Below are 13,666 nucleotides of genomic sequence, written 5' to 3' on the forward strand. Positions count from 1 at the left end.
TTCAGGTCAACCTTTCAAACATAACGATCGGATCAATTGGATTTCCAGAAGAGCTGGTCTGAGGTCAGTTTAACCTTTTAATTGGGGGGGTGAGCTTTGTGACCATTGGCAGATTCTCCACCTCAAATTACACTAATTCTCAGAGCCTGGAGCTTGGAGCTTAAGAAAAATCAAATTTCTCTCCTTCTTTCTGTCTCTGTTTCCTGTCTCCTCACACTGTCCAGCCTCCCTGTCCCCCCCCCCCCCCCCCTCCTCTCCTCACCAGTCTCTCACACACTCTGGAAAACACTTCAGAATCAGTGTCATTTGAACTGGATGTGCTGAAAGGTCACTGAAGGATGGGTTTGGCCTCTGCCATTGATGTTCCCTGTAATAGAGTAGGAAGGACAACAACAACATGAATTAAAGTGATGAAATCTGTGTGGACTGTCACATGTGCTTAGCTCTGTATCAGAATAATGATCTGGATGTGGTGAGTCTGAGAGGCTGGGAAGAAAACGATATTAATAAAGTTTTTCTAGTATTTCAACTGCTTGAATTTAATTCTTCCCTCCTTGCAGTTTTCACGTCTTTCCTTTCTGTGAGAATGGATTAAATAGAGCTAGATGTATCAGCAGTGACACTCATGTGACAAGGAGATTGGGTTGTCACAGAGTACCCATCAATCTTGCCCTCTTTCTCTGTTGCCACATTTGTTTACTGCAACACACCTTAGAGAGATGCGAAGGGTAATACTCTGTGGTACAGCATTCTTTAACACATTTGTGAAGCATTCACTGCCACTACACTGTAGTCTTAACTTGCATTTTCACAAGTGGTCTGGCAGTAAGGTACACAAAGTATAATTTATAATAATAATACTATGTCTTTATGATCTAGCAAGATGAGCTGAGACAGTCCTGTATGGTCGATTATGGAAACTAGCTCATGGCCAGACAAACACAAGCTGTTGGATTAATTGGCTTCATATGAGACCTATCTCTTTGGGTGGGGAGCCAAATTCACAAGCAATTATGTGTGAGTTGAAACCAATACGCCTTTGAGAATCGAGAGTTTCACACATGAAGGATGTCAGTTTGAGGGATTGGCATTCCTGCTCTAAGATCTATTACTGAATTTTATTTGCTATTGACTAATACTTTCTAGAGTGTTTATGCAATGAACACGTTTTGGTTTTCTTTCTCAAACAGACTGAAGTAATGGGGTCATGAGCACTCTTTTTCCTGTCAGATTTATTTTAAATTTACAGCAACCACGAAAGTTACCAGAGGAGAGAAGGAAGGCTGTTATCTTGTTTGAGTCCTGTTAGAACAGAGAAAATACATTTGAACTAAAATAAATGTATGTGAACCCATTCAGAATCCAAGAGCATTTGGCGTGCAGTAATATCCATGTACACATATGGGAAGATGTCTATCCTCCTAGATAATAAGCAATCGGGCAAAGACTCCGCTGGCTCAGGTGAAATGATCTCCTCCTGACCATCTGTGCTCTCCCAAGCACTAGTGTTGTGTGTAAGTCTAATATTGTGTATAATATTGTGTTAATGGTGTCAGATTGATATTCCTGAGAGAGTTATGAAAGCCCTGGAGAGGAAGGCCTTCTCGTCTGTCGCACATATGCAGCACAGCCACACGGACCTCATTAAAGCTGCATCAGCGTTCTCACAGAGCCACAATAGCAACATGTGGACCCCTTGTAAGCTCATGTTAACAACCAGAAGCTCACATGAAGACCGACATTCAATGTTAGCTCTGAAGGTGGTTTAACACATTCAGCAAAGATGTGAAGCTTCAAGGTTGATCTCTACGGACTGAATTTGATTTCAGTTAAAGATACACCACCATGAACAATCTTCATAATTTGTAACAGTATTTAAGTTTGGTCACATCTTACCTTTGAGAAACTTTGGGTGAACCTTGTTGAAATAACGGAACATGATGGGACATTTGTCTGATGACCACAGATCTCATTTTGTGTCCCAGATACACAATTCAGGTTTTCTCATTCTAAAGCTCATTTAAAAGGGAATCATATTCAGTGTGAGTGATGCTAATGTTCTAACTAGAGAGGTGGATGGCGGCCCATGTAATTAACAGACAACATTGTAATCAGACTGGGCAGCACAGCCTATTTGACGAGACCCATAGCAAAATATCCAAATGCTTCACAATGGATTCTATCCTGAGTTTGTGGACCAATTCAATGGGCTTGATGGTTCAAGTTCCACAGATTGTAAATTTGTGTATTTGGGGATTGGGACTAGTGCTGGAGCGAAGGGACAATAACAATGAGTATTACAAAGGTACAGCCACAACGAGACTGTCTCTAATCGCCTCCTTCCTGAATGTATAATGCAGCAGCAGGCTTTGAAATCACACCTGCCCAGCTCATAATGACCCAAGCATGAAGGTTGGCCCCTCCCAATCACCACCGCTCTCTGTCTGACTTCATCAAATTGGTGTTAATCACACACTAATGTCCTAATTTATATTTACATCACCCATGTACAATTCTAACTACATCACACATATACGATTTAATTACATCACACATTCTCGGATTCTAATTAGCAGTAATGACTCCGATAAAATCATCTCCCATACAATTGAACGTCACATCAAAATAAAGGCACGTTGTGACCCCAGACAACCTCCTCCGGACTCATCCTTTGTGCCTGAATCCTCATGAAAGTCTCGCCCTCTTGAGCCGAAGCCAGATGCAAAGTTCGGTCACAGTCGAGATCAAAGCTTAGAGAGCTTTCATGCTTTGATTTGATAGTGTGCTTTTATTGTGCCTTTTTGTTCCTGCATGTGAATGTTTATTAATGAAGGCTGTCGTTCGCAGGCTTGCTCACAAAGCCTGTCTGAACGCATTGAGCTCGTCTCTCAATCCCCTCAACTGCCTTTAAGCGCTCTCTTTATGGATGAATTAAATATTAATTAGGTTATCGCTCTCTCTCTCTCTCTCTCTTTTCTTTCTCTGTATCTCTCTCTCTCTCTCTCTCACACACACACATTTCTACACACATGCACAATGTTAGGCAATGCTCCTTATTAAATTATTTAAATTAATTTTTAGTTCCCAGGAAACTCCAGAGGTGGTGCTCAAATATTTTCCTCTCTAGTGGACCCCTTGTTAAAGAGGAAATACAGTACAGCACTTTTTATACATAGTTTTCTCTTCCTTAAGAAAATGTGAATACATTTCACTTGTTCCTTAACATTAGGCCAAGACCAAATTAATTTAACCAGAGCACTGGTTGCTATAGGGACAGTTTTATGTTTATTTTTTAAAGATCTAATTAATGTGTACATTATGCAGAGCCCAATGAGTCTAAAACTAAAAGTCAACAATCACATTCAGTTCCATTCGCACAAACCACACACTTGTCAAACATATAAAATGTTTACCGTTCAATTCAAAGGAACTTTTTGATTATGTAGAAACAACTGTTATAGATGAGAAATCCCTATCTTTGGGTACTTGCTGGGGGTGGGGTAAATGACGCATGGTGAAGCAGCCCATCCTCCCACGTGTTTTCGCCCCCACCTTTCTGAGCCTCCCCCTATCTCATAAAGCTCGTGCTGGAGCCTCCAACAAGCGCACCTCACTCAAGACTCCAACTCCTGCAGGCGCGAGGACACCTGAGTTGGAGAGGACGAGTGCTCTGACTTTTAGCATGAAGTAACCGATTTGCTCGGAAACATTTTAGGAAATCTCTTTCGAGATGAAAGCGGTGTTTGTTTTTACTGTGGTTGCGTCGTTGTTTACAGGTAAGCTACGTTTAACAGTAAATAAGTGTTTGATGCGTGTGGTGAGCATTTTTCAGCACCATGGATAGCGACACTGTGACGCTTGCAGGGACGTCCTCGATCCATTTGTGCTGTTCTTAGACCATTTATTTAACTATCCAAAACACCTTTCGAAATATATTGCGGATTTATGTAAGCTATTTTAACACTGTCCTACACGATGTGGTAACAAAATTGCATTATCTTTATGATATACAGGAAATGTTGCTCTTCCAGTCGGAAAAGAACGTCACAAAGAATATGTGGTAGGCATGGTTCCACCAACAAAATATATGTGCAAAAAATAACTGAATTGTTTTGCCTGATACAGTTAATTGGGGTGTTAATGACAAATTTCATGTTGTATTGTATGCTTCAGATTTCAAGATGTTTAGTTGAAGTCCTTTCCAAAGCTCTTTCCAAACCCGACTCTCTGCCTCTAGATCAAGAATGCAAAGATATTCTGAAAGCAGGTAAATTGCTGGGATGGCATGAAAGTCATTATTCCCTAGAAAATAATAAATTAGCAATGTATTATTAATGCAAACCAGGAAAGATTCATTTATAACTTTTCACTTTCCGATGTATAAAAAAGCTGCTTGGTGTGGCTAATGCCACTCAGAGGGTCAGCGATGCTCAGTACAGCTTGTTTCCAGATAGGGAGTCTCAACTGCATCTTGGCAATGAGCTAGTGATTTGAATAGATCACCGTAAATAAGCATTTTCACTCTATTTATGGACATAATGTTCAGATGAGTTTGAGGCAAACACTGCAGAAGCTCTATGGATTTCAGGTCTTTGAACCAACCCACACATGTTGAGCAGGAATTTCTCACCAACAAACCAGATCATGTAATAAAGTTGACGTATTTATATGTTGAATGAGTATGTCCTGCACCTTATACCCATGGGGTACCCGTATTAACTTTATCTGTGTTGTCAGGCTCCAAACACACTCCTCTGGAGAAAAAGAGTAATGATGTGGACCTGACTCACGAAGAAGAAGAGCCTTTGGCCCAGGAAGCAGATGTGAAAGATATTGAGGCGCTCCTGAAATCTGTGGATGAGAAACGAGAGACACCGGAGGACGAACGGAGCCAGGAGTCCTGGGGTCTGGATGAGGCCAAGGAGAAGAGATCAGAGAAGGAGGAAGATGAAGATGGAGAGGTAGAAAAGCGATCATGGAGAGCTGGAAGGATCCACCAGAAGAAGCACAGACGCAGTGACGATGCCGCTGATGAAGAACCGGATGAGTCCCGCAGCCAAGAGTCCTGGGGTCTGGATGAGGACAAGGAGAAGAGATCAGAGAAGGAGGAAGAAGACGAGATTGAAAAGCGATCATGGAGACCTAGATACCAGAGGAAGCACAAACGCGGTGACGATGAAGAACCGGATGAGTCCCGCAGCCAAGAGTCCTGGGGTCTGGATGAGGACAAGGAGAAGAGATCAGAGAAGGAGGAAGAAGACGAGATTGAAAAGCGATCATGGAGACCTAGATACCAGAGGAAGCACAAACGCGGTGACGATGAAGAACCGGATGAGTCCCGCAGCCAAGAGTCCTGGGGTCTGGATGAGGACAAGGAGAAGAGATCAGAGAAGGAGGAAGAAGACGAGATTGAAAAGCGATCATGGAGACCTAGATACCAGAGGAAGCACAAACGCGGTGACGATGAAGAACCGGATGAGTCCCGCAGCCAAGAGTCCTGGGGTCTGGATGAGGACAAGGAGAAGAGATCAGAGAAGGAGGAAGAAGACGAGATTGAAAAGCGATCATGGAGACCTAGATACCAGAGGAAGCACAAACGCTCTGAGGAAGACTCGGAGAAGACATCAGAGAAGGAGGAAGAAGACAAGATTGAAAAGCGACAATGGAGACCTAAATACCAGAAGCACAAATACAAACGCTCTGAGGAAGACTCAGAGGAGAATGAAGATAGAGAGAAGAGAGTCTGGAAGCCAACCCACCGGTACCACCACAAGAAACACTATAAACGGGATGAGGAGGATCCGGATGAGTCCCGCAGCCAGGAGTCCTGGGGTTTGGATGAGGCCAAGGAGAAGAGATCAGAGAAGGAGGAAGATGGAGAGGTAGAAAAGCGATCATGGAGAGCTGGAAGGATCCACCAAAAGAAGCACAGACGCAGTGACGATGCCGCTGAGGAAGACTCGGAGGAGAACGAGGACAGAGAGAAGAGGATCTGGAAGCCAACCCACCGCTACCACCACAAGAAACACTATAAACGGGATGAGGAGGGTTCAGAGGAAGTGAGGGAAGAACCGGATGAGTCCCGCAGCCAAGAGTCCTGGGGCCTGGATGACGACAAGGAGAAGAGATCAGAGAAGGAGGAAGAAGAAGAGATTGAAAAGCGATCATGGAGACCTAGATACCAGAGGAAGCACAAACGCTCTGAGGAAGACTCGGAGGAGAGATCAGAGAAGGAGGAAGAAGAAGAGATTGAAAAGCGATCATGGAGACCTAGATACCAGAGGAAGCACAAACGCTCTGAGGAAGACTCGGAGGAGAGATCAGAGAAGGAGGAAGAAGAAGAGATTGAAAAGCGATCATGGAGACCTAGATACCAGAGGAAGCACAAACGCTCTGAGGAAGACTCAGAGGAGAATGAAGACAGAGAGAAGAGGATCTGGAAGCCAACCCACCGCTACCACCACAAGAAACACTATAAACGGGATGAGGAGGATCCGGATGAGTCTCGGAGCCAGGAGTCCTGGGGTCTGGAAGACGAGAAGAGATCAGTGCAGGAGGAAGATGCAGAGGTAGAAAAGCGATCATGGAGAGCTGGAAGGATCCACCAGAAGAAGCACAGACGCAGTGATGACCCCACAGAGGAAGACTCGGAGGAGGACGAGAGAGAGAGGGACAGGCAGGAGGCTATCAGGTACGACACTTCCATCAATCTAACTCATTCATCATTCCCAAATTTCTGTGACCATACGATCGACACTTAGCGAGAAGATGCTACGATCTTCCCTGCTGACATATTTTGCGTGTGCTCACCTATTTGGTAGGTACCTAGCAGAGAAGAGAAGTGAGATGGAGAGGAACCTGCTGGGAGAAGAGGAGGTAATAAAGCGCTCTCCCTGGGCCTATCGGGGTTCCTACCGTCCTGATTGGTGGAAAAGGACCACAGAGACACACACAGAGACACACACAGAGACACACACAGAGACACACACAGAGACACACACAGAGACACACACAGAGACACACACAGAGACACACACAGAGACACACACAGAGACACACACAGAGACACACACACACAGAGACACACACACAGAGACACACACACAGAGACACACACAGAGACACACACAGAGACACACACAGAGACACACACACACAGAGACACACACACAGAGACACACACACAGAGACACACACAGAGACACACACAGAGACACACACACACAGAGACACACACACAGAGACACACACACAGAGACACACACAGAGACACACACAGAGACACAGAGACACACACAGAGACACACACACACAGACACACACAGAGACACACACAGAGACACACACAGAGACACACACAGAGACACACACAGAGACACACAGAGACACACACAGAGACACACAGAGACACACACAGAGACACACACAGAGACACACAGAGACACACACAGAGACACACACAGAGACACACAGAGACACACACAGAGACACACAGAGACACACACAGAGACACACACAGAGACACACAGAGACACACACAGAGACACACACAGAGACACACACAGAGACACACAGAGACACACACAGAGACACACACAGAGACACACACAGAGACACACAGAGACACACACAGAGACACACAGAGACACACACAGAGACACACACAGAGACACACAGAGACACACACAGAGACACACACAAGGTCCGCATGTTATCTCCAACTCTTTCCTAATTCATTTAGTCATCCAGCCAGCCAATCAGAAGTAGAGGAGAGGAGGAAGAGAAGTTTACACCAGAGACCCATTCTTCCATTCATAATTTCCACAACATTGAAGATAACCTTTAAGAGCATGTCACATGCATTCTTTCTACGTGTGGTGACAAAACCTGAATGTGTCATTTAGCACAATTCATTTAAAGGACAATCCATTCTCTGTTTTACCATGAATATGATCATTTGTTAATGGGTCATTATCATATGTTTCGGACTGGCTCCATCTCTGAGGCGTGATAGAAGCATGTGCTCTGGGAGTCATGTGTTCATGGACGTTGTGTTAATCCAAATGAGCCCTCTATACCTCCGAACATAAAAGCAAATGCATGCAGGAACACACCTCCGAAATTCATGTGCAAGGATTATTTTGGGGTGCCAGCACACAACTGCATAACAGTGAGGCTGTTCTGTTCCGTCTCGCTCTGCTCCCTCCAAACCTCCTAATTTTCTCTTGGTACCTCTTCCTGCATCTGCTGGCTTTTGGGCACACTGCGGCAATTGCACCAAACACCTCACATTCCCCTAACAGGTTCCTTAGGTAACCAATGAACGGTGAAACAGTCTGTAGAGATGGATGACTTGTTATTCTATTATATATTCTATTATTCATCTTCCCAAATGGGATGCATAAACCAAGCAGATTGGAGATATCCACACTCACTGGTCATTAAGGTGGGGAAAATTGTCACCTATTCAGCAGATTTCAAAAGTAGGACTTCCCAAGGGAGTTACGCCTATTGTCTGTTCTAAAGCATGCAATCAAAGACCAGAGGAGACCAACCAGTCAATAACTCACTTAGAGAGACAGCAAGCATCTGACCTATTATACGTGTTTGTTTTGCAGGAGGAGGAGCTGGCCAACCTGGCAGCCATGGACACGGAGCTGCAGCAGATCGCAGAGAAGATGCACGACAACAGAGCCGGCTGAGCCAGAGATGGTGAAGACCAGCTGATGTGAGCTACAGCTTATGTGCCCAGATCGGTGTGCTTGTATTATCTTGTTAATGTAAAAGACACAAAAACAACTGAAAAAAGAGAGCCTTGCAGCAGATTATAGTGGTTAAATTTGTACCTGTGATGTTTAACAATGATCAGCATGAGGATCATTTTGACATTTAAATATGAAATGTGAAGATTACACTAATGCATTTCTGAGCTGAGTTCTATATTCGACGCTACGCAAGATGCGCTCCAGGCTTTGAATGATTGTCTGTGTTTTTCTTGACTGCGTTTCAGTTTGCATTCAAATAAAATAACTTGTTCTGGGACCAAAACCTCCCCTCTTCTCAGCGTAAATGTTTCACCAAATGTATAAACATAATTAAAGTGATGGCCGTTATTGTCAGAAAGCACAGCACGGCTTTATGGTATTTATTATCATTCCAACAGAGACCCACAGATCAAAGCTATTACACAAAATGGAATCTTAACTACTAATGGCACTTACTGCTAAAAAAATATAACTCAAAATAAAACCTGAACGTGAATCAGTCGGATGCATTTTAAAGCCAAAAGCTTAGTAGTCACTAGCAAAACCATAGCCTTGTTTTATTACAATCTCAGGAGGACTGAAACATTTCCTCAGCCCAGACAACAGTATATCTATAATGAAAATGCTCTAACAGTAAGAGCATTTTGCACATGCTCTCATCATTTTCTCTTATAATGTATTGGTCTAAAACACAGGAAAAATTATAATGGTAAGAGCCGACCAGGTCATGTTTAAGGCAGCAGTTTAGTTAAAGGAAACATGAGGTGGGAGACACCTCAGTGTTAATCGTTCCACACACACAGTGCCAGGGCTGGCTGTCCTTCAGTCTGTTAATTTTGGTCGCTTTGGTGCCGGCTCATCGGTTTTCTGTGAACCTGCGGGTTTTGGGGTGTCCATGACAACCGTTGTTCCGGTGAGAAGATAGCCCCCTCCTCCGCTCATGGTAAGCTGAGGGTGAGTCCTGTTAGGTAACACCTAGTAAACACAACCCAGGGTTTAGGGTTAGAGGTCACAGCAAGCTTGGTGAAAAAGGAGGAGCATTCAGACTGTCCACGAATGACATTGCCGCATGCATGAGACTTATCACCTGGTAATGTCTGAGCCAGGATTCAGTAAGTCGGAGGTTGACCGTGCCCCCTTTTTCTTTGAGCTTCGTGTAGCAATCAATCAGAGGCTGCAGGACCCAGCGAGACGGGCGTGGAGGAGAAAACCACAGGAGGAGATGGGGGTGGGAGGTTTTAATAAAAGAAAGAGCACAACATGATTAACACCAGGGGGAACATCATTGCTGTAATAACTCCTTGGGTGCAAGGTAGTGTGACATGCTGTAAAGTAAGGTAATGGAAGATTGTCCTCTGAGTGCCGGCAACACACTCCCACTCCCCCCCCCCCCCCCATCTCCACAACAGTGCACATAGGAGAAGCCGTCTAACAACCCGTTTGGATTGTGTACGGCCTGCAGTAGGATACCGGTCTTACCTCTTTGTACTGGGAGTACACTACAAAGGGTCTGGAGGGTGCCAGGAACTTAATGAGCCCAGTCACAACCGAACACGGATGGAAGCGACTGGCTATGATCAACCTGAGGAGAGAGGGAGGAAGAAGATGAGTGACACTGATTGAGGAGCTGACTGAGAACAGCGAGCTGCTTGATCGGCTTACAGATCAATACCAGCTCGGGGGTGAGATGAACACTCCAGAGCAGAGACAGTCAATCACTCTGAACTGGCTATTACACCGGGTGGCGTGGGAAGAAATAGCTAGTGATGCTCTCTTGTTCACCTTGCGAGGGGCGTTGGGATGTGAAAGATGACACGCTTGACTGAACAAACAGCACGTTAGGAAAGTGTGGTGACGTACAAAGAGAGAGGGGAGTCATGAGGGGGGAAAAAATGAATCAAACTAGACTGACCCGTCAGCGTTTCTTCCCTCCAGCAGGGCGGCAGCGGCTGCTAGTTTCTTTCTCTTCTCCTCCATCTTCACCTTCTTCTCCTGAGTCTGTAAAATCAACAGCAAACAAAAACACATCTACTCACTTCGTATCCATGGGATCAGTTATAGGCAGGGCAAGCGAGAGACATTTACATTTAGCAGACGCTCTTATCCAGAGCGACAATGTCATTTGTCTAGGCTGGGAATCGAACCGGCAACCTTCTGATTAATAGCCCGATTCCCTAACCGCTCAGCCATCTGACCCCGTCATGAGAAACGTGTCGTGTCTCGCGTCATAAGCTAGAGTGTGGGCCTACTCTGAGTTCTCTGCGTTTCTCCCTCTCCTCCTGATCCTTCTCCTCTGCAGAATTGGTGCTGGTCTCCATGTTCTGGACCTCCGGGCTTCCCTGCAGCCCTGGGTCTGTCTGGGTCGGGCCAGCCTGCTCTCCTGACACGGCACCATTGGCCTGGACTGCATCTGGAGATCGCAAGAAAAAACACAATGGTTTCACTGAGACAGACGCTTTCATCCAAAGGTTCATAAGCATTTATTCAAATATATTTTATCCTGCAACCGCTTGAGCTGCAGTTAAATGCTCTAACCACCAAGCTGTACCTCCACTTAAGATTGAGATAAAGAGATGTGCTCTCTAGGGATCATTCCACTCTCCTATTCTACCGGACTGTACATCAGTAGCAGTCTAACCCTACCTCCGCCAGGGTCTCTGGAGGCGGTATCGAGGGTCCCTGCTAGCAGGGCGTTGACGTGACAGATGGGGAATTCGTGGAGAGTTTTGTGGAAGTGTTCCGGGAAGCCAAAGCTCTCCATCCCTGCCCGGACAGGGCCCCCTCCAGGGTACATCTGAACCACTGAGCCGTACCCTGGAAGAGAACGAGGACAGAGCGCACACTCAACCAGAGAGAGGAGGAACCAGGGGCGGATTAACGACTGGTAGAGATGCAATAGTGCAGAACGGCCATCGGAAATGAACAGTCAAGTACGCACATTTACAGCACTGCTCACAATGAAAGAAAAGGCTTAACTAACTACACAACAAAGAAATCAAACAAAAAACATTGCCACAGTAGACATTTTCAGGTTCTTTTGAAATACAATGGAACTGGTATAAGCAGGTAATCTATGAAATCAGACAGGCAGAAACTACTGAAGTAGCATACCTCCCATCCTTTCCATGACGGCCCCCAGCACGAGGCCAGCGCAGGTCTCAAACACCAGTACCTTGCTGCTTGCATGGATGTTCCCCAAGGTCAGCATCTGGGCTAGCGTGTCATAGCGTAGATGGCTGAGAACGGGAACAAAACACCTACTCTTAAATCAATGGAACTAATAGAAAACAATTATAACTAAGGAGACAAATAATCTAAATACATTACATTTACATTTAGTCATTTAGCAGACGCTCTTATCAAGAGCGACTTACAGTAAGTACAGGGACATTCCCCCTGAGGCAAGTAGGGTGAAGTGCCTTGCCCAAGGACACAACGTCATTTTGCATGGCCGGGAATCGAACTGGAAACCTTCAGATTACTAGCCCGACTCCCTAACCGCTCAGCCACCTGACTCCCGTACAATGACACCCCAACACTACAGAGCACATCGGCAAGTTTCAATCTTTCTGGATAACTCACAGCACTTTTCCTGGCTCTCTGCCATGGTACATCATGGCTAGAATGCGACAGGATGGCTTGAGTATCGTCACGCTGTTCTCATACCTGAGGGAACAGAAACATCACAGTGGAAACACATTCTTCACCAACGCACAAACAACAACAGCTGGGCCACTTTATATGGCTTACTTTTTCTTCTTCTTCTTAATGTATTTCTGTTGGGCAAACTCAGTCTTATCTCGGAACGTAGAGCTGTTCTCCACAAGCTGCTGTACGATTTCCTGAAGAGAGAAGAGAAAGACAATTCCGAGTCCAGTCTTTCGTTTGTTTTACTTCCTTCTGTTACATGCGTGAACGAAATCCTGCATAACTCCGTTGTGTACCTGTCCCTTCAGACCTTGCTCTTTAAGGGTCTCGATGTCGTCTCTGGTGAGTTTCTGGGACTTCCCATCGTCTACTATGTTTCTGTTGTCGGTCCCCGCCTCTTTGGCATCTGGAGTGAGGAAAAACCACAATAAATCCCTGTTGTATGACGTATGATTTAAGCATGACGACAAAAAGGTTTGAATGAGTATGAGAGGTAGTTTACCAGTAGAGCTTTCTAATTGTTTGGGCTTGCGTGGCTGGAGAGCTCCACCATTCACTTCAAATATGGTCCCGTACAGCTCCCCAACTGTATTGTCCAGGAAGAACCATTGCTTTTCAAAGATGACTTTCCTGCAGTCAGGGTGATACCAAAACCTACTATCAGACACTCTTTAAAAACAAGCTGGCATGTCACTGGGTACAGAATTAATTCTAGCTACTGTAGCTAGAATGGACACACTCTTTTCATGCATCAGGCAAAACAAAAGCTATAATGACGCGATAAGCAGCTAACGTTGGCCCAATTCACACATTCTAGCAAGCTACTCGACTGTCCAGACAGTCTTCTTACTGATGGATCTACCACAAACAGGCATACTCACTTCTTCCTCTGGATTTGCACAGCTTTGTAAATCTCCCCTCGTTTTAGTACAACGTAGTCACCCTCATTGACTCGATTCAGATTATCATCATCTACATTGTCCGTCATTTCTACTAAAGGTGGCTTGATAGCCAGTTTCTTAGTTACTTATACAATAAAAGGACACTAATGTTTGTATTGAATCACCAAGCCCTGAGAACCATAAAAAAACGTGTGTTGTCTATTCACACGTGCTAGCATTCATTTCCCTAGCATTTCAGGGCGATGAGCCGATAACAGATGAGTGGATTAGAGCAGCGCGGTCTAGCCCAGCAGTTTAGACACCGGGAATTTTCTACTGCTCCCTTAACAGAAGGTTAAGCAATACATTCCC

The 13,666-nt window shown here is 45.1% G+C and overlaps 2 protein-coding genes across 3 annotated transcripts; one reads left to right on the forward strand and one right to left on the reverse strand.

Moving 5' to 3' along the window:
• Positions 1-3,589: 3,589 nt before the first annotated feature.
• chgb (chromogranin B) lies at positions 3,590-9,051 on the forward strand. Of its 2 annotated transcripts, none has more exons than XM_062467485.1 (7): positions 3,590-3,776; positions 4,014-4,060; positions 4,174-4,267; positions 4,738-5,670; positions 6,175-6,691; positions 6,822-6,876; positions 8,622-9,051. In XM_062467485.1, exons 1-7 carry the CDS (start codon positions 3,731-3,733, stop codon positions 8,700-8,702), a joined length of 1,773 nt encoding a protein of 590 aa, XP_062323469.1. In that variant the 5' UTR covers positions 3,590-3,730; the 3' UTR covers positions 8,703-9,051. The 2 variants fall into 2 exon arrangements, with proteins under 2 accessions (XP_062323469.1, XP_062323468.1); XM_062467484.1 differs by having other exon boundaries at positions 3,591-3,776; positions 8,619-9,051.
• Positions 9,052-9,130: 79 nt separating this feature from the next.
• Positions 9,131-13,567, reverse strand: trmt6 (tRNA methyltransferase 6 non-catalytic subunit). Its single transcript, XM_062467487.1, has 12 exons — positions 13,295-13,567; positions 12,916-13,043; positions 12,710-12,819; positions 12,516-12,607; positions 12,348-12,431; positions 11,877-12,001; positions 11,409-11,579; positions 11,015-11,175; positions 10,678-10,763; positions 10,245-10,347; positions 9,853-9,939; positions 9,131-9,740 (listed from the first exon to the last, which is right to left on the reverse strand). Exons 1-12 carry the CDS (start codon positions 13,399-13,401, stop codon positions 9,588-9,590), a joined length of 1,407 nt encoding a protein of 468 aa, XP_062323471.1. The 5' UTR covers positions 13,402-13,567; the 3' UTR covers positions 9,131-9,587.
• Positions 13,568-13,666: the final 99 nt, after the last annotated feature.

The sequence above is a fragment of the Osmerus eperlanus genome, chromosome 8 (genome assembly GCF_963692335.1).
Source record: "Osmerus eperlanus chromosome 8, fOsmEpe2.1, whole genome shotgun sequence".
NCBI lineage: Eukaryota > Metazoa > Chordata > Actinopteri > Osmeriformes > Osmeridae > Osmerus > Osmerus eperlanus.

Excerpts from the sequence above, each read along its gene's own strand:
- chgb (XM_062467484.1), top strand. The coding sequence starts at position 3,731 with ATGAAAGCGGTGTTTGTTTTTACTGTGGTTGCGTCGTTGTTTACAG. Across the intron at positions 3,777-4,013 it reads GGTTGCGTCGTTGTTTACAG|GAAATGTTGCTCTTCCAGTC; the intron begins GTAAGCTACGTT and ends TATGATATACAG. Across the intron at positions 6,877-8,618 it reads ACCTGCTGGGAGAAGAGGAG|GAGGAGGAGCTGGCCAACCT; the intron begins GTAATAAAGCGC and ends TTTGTTTTGCAG.
- trmt6 (XM_062467487.1), bottom strand. The coding sequence starts at position 13,401 with ATGACGGACAATGTAGATGATGATAATCTGAATCGAGTCAATGAGGGT. Across the intron at positions 12,608-12,709 it reads AGCAAGGTCTGAAGGGACAG|GAAATCGTACAGCAGCTTGT; the intron begins GTACACAACGGA and ends TTCTCTCTTCAG. Across the intron at positions 10,348-10,677 it reads GAGGGAAGAAACGCTGACGG|GTTGATCATAGCCAGTCGCT; the intron begins GTCAGTCTAGTT and ends CTCTCTCCTCAG.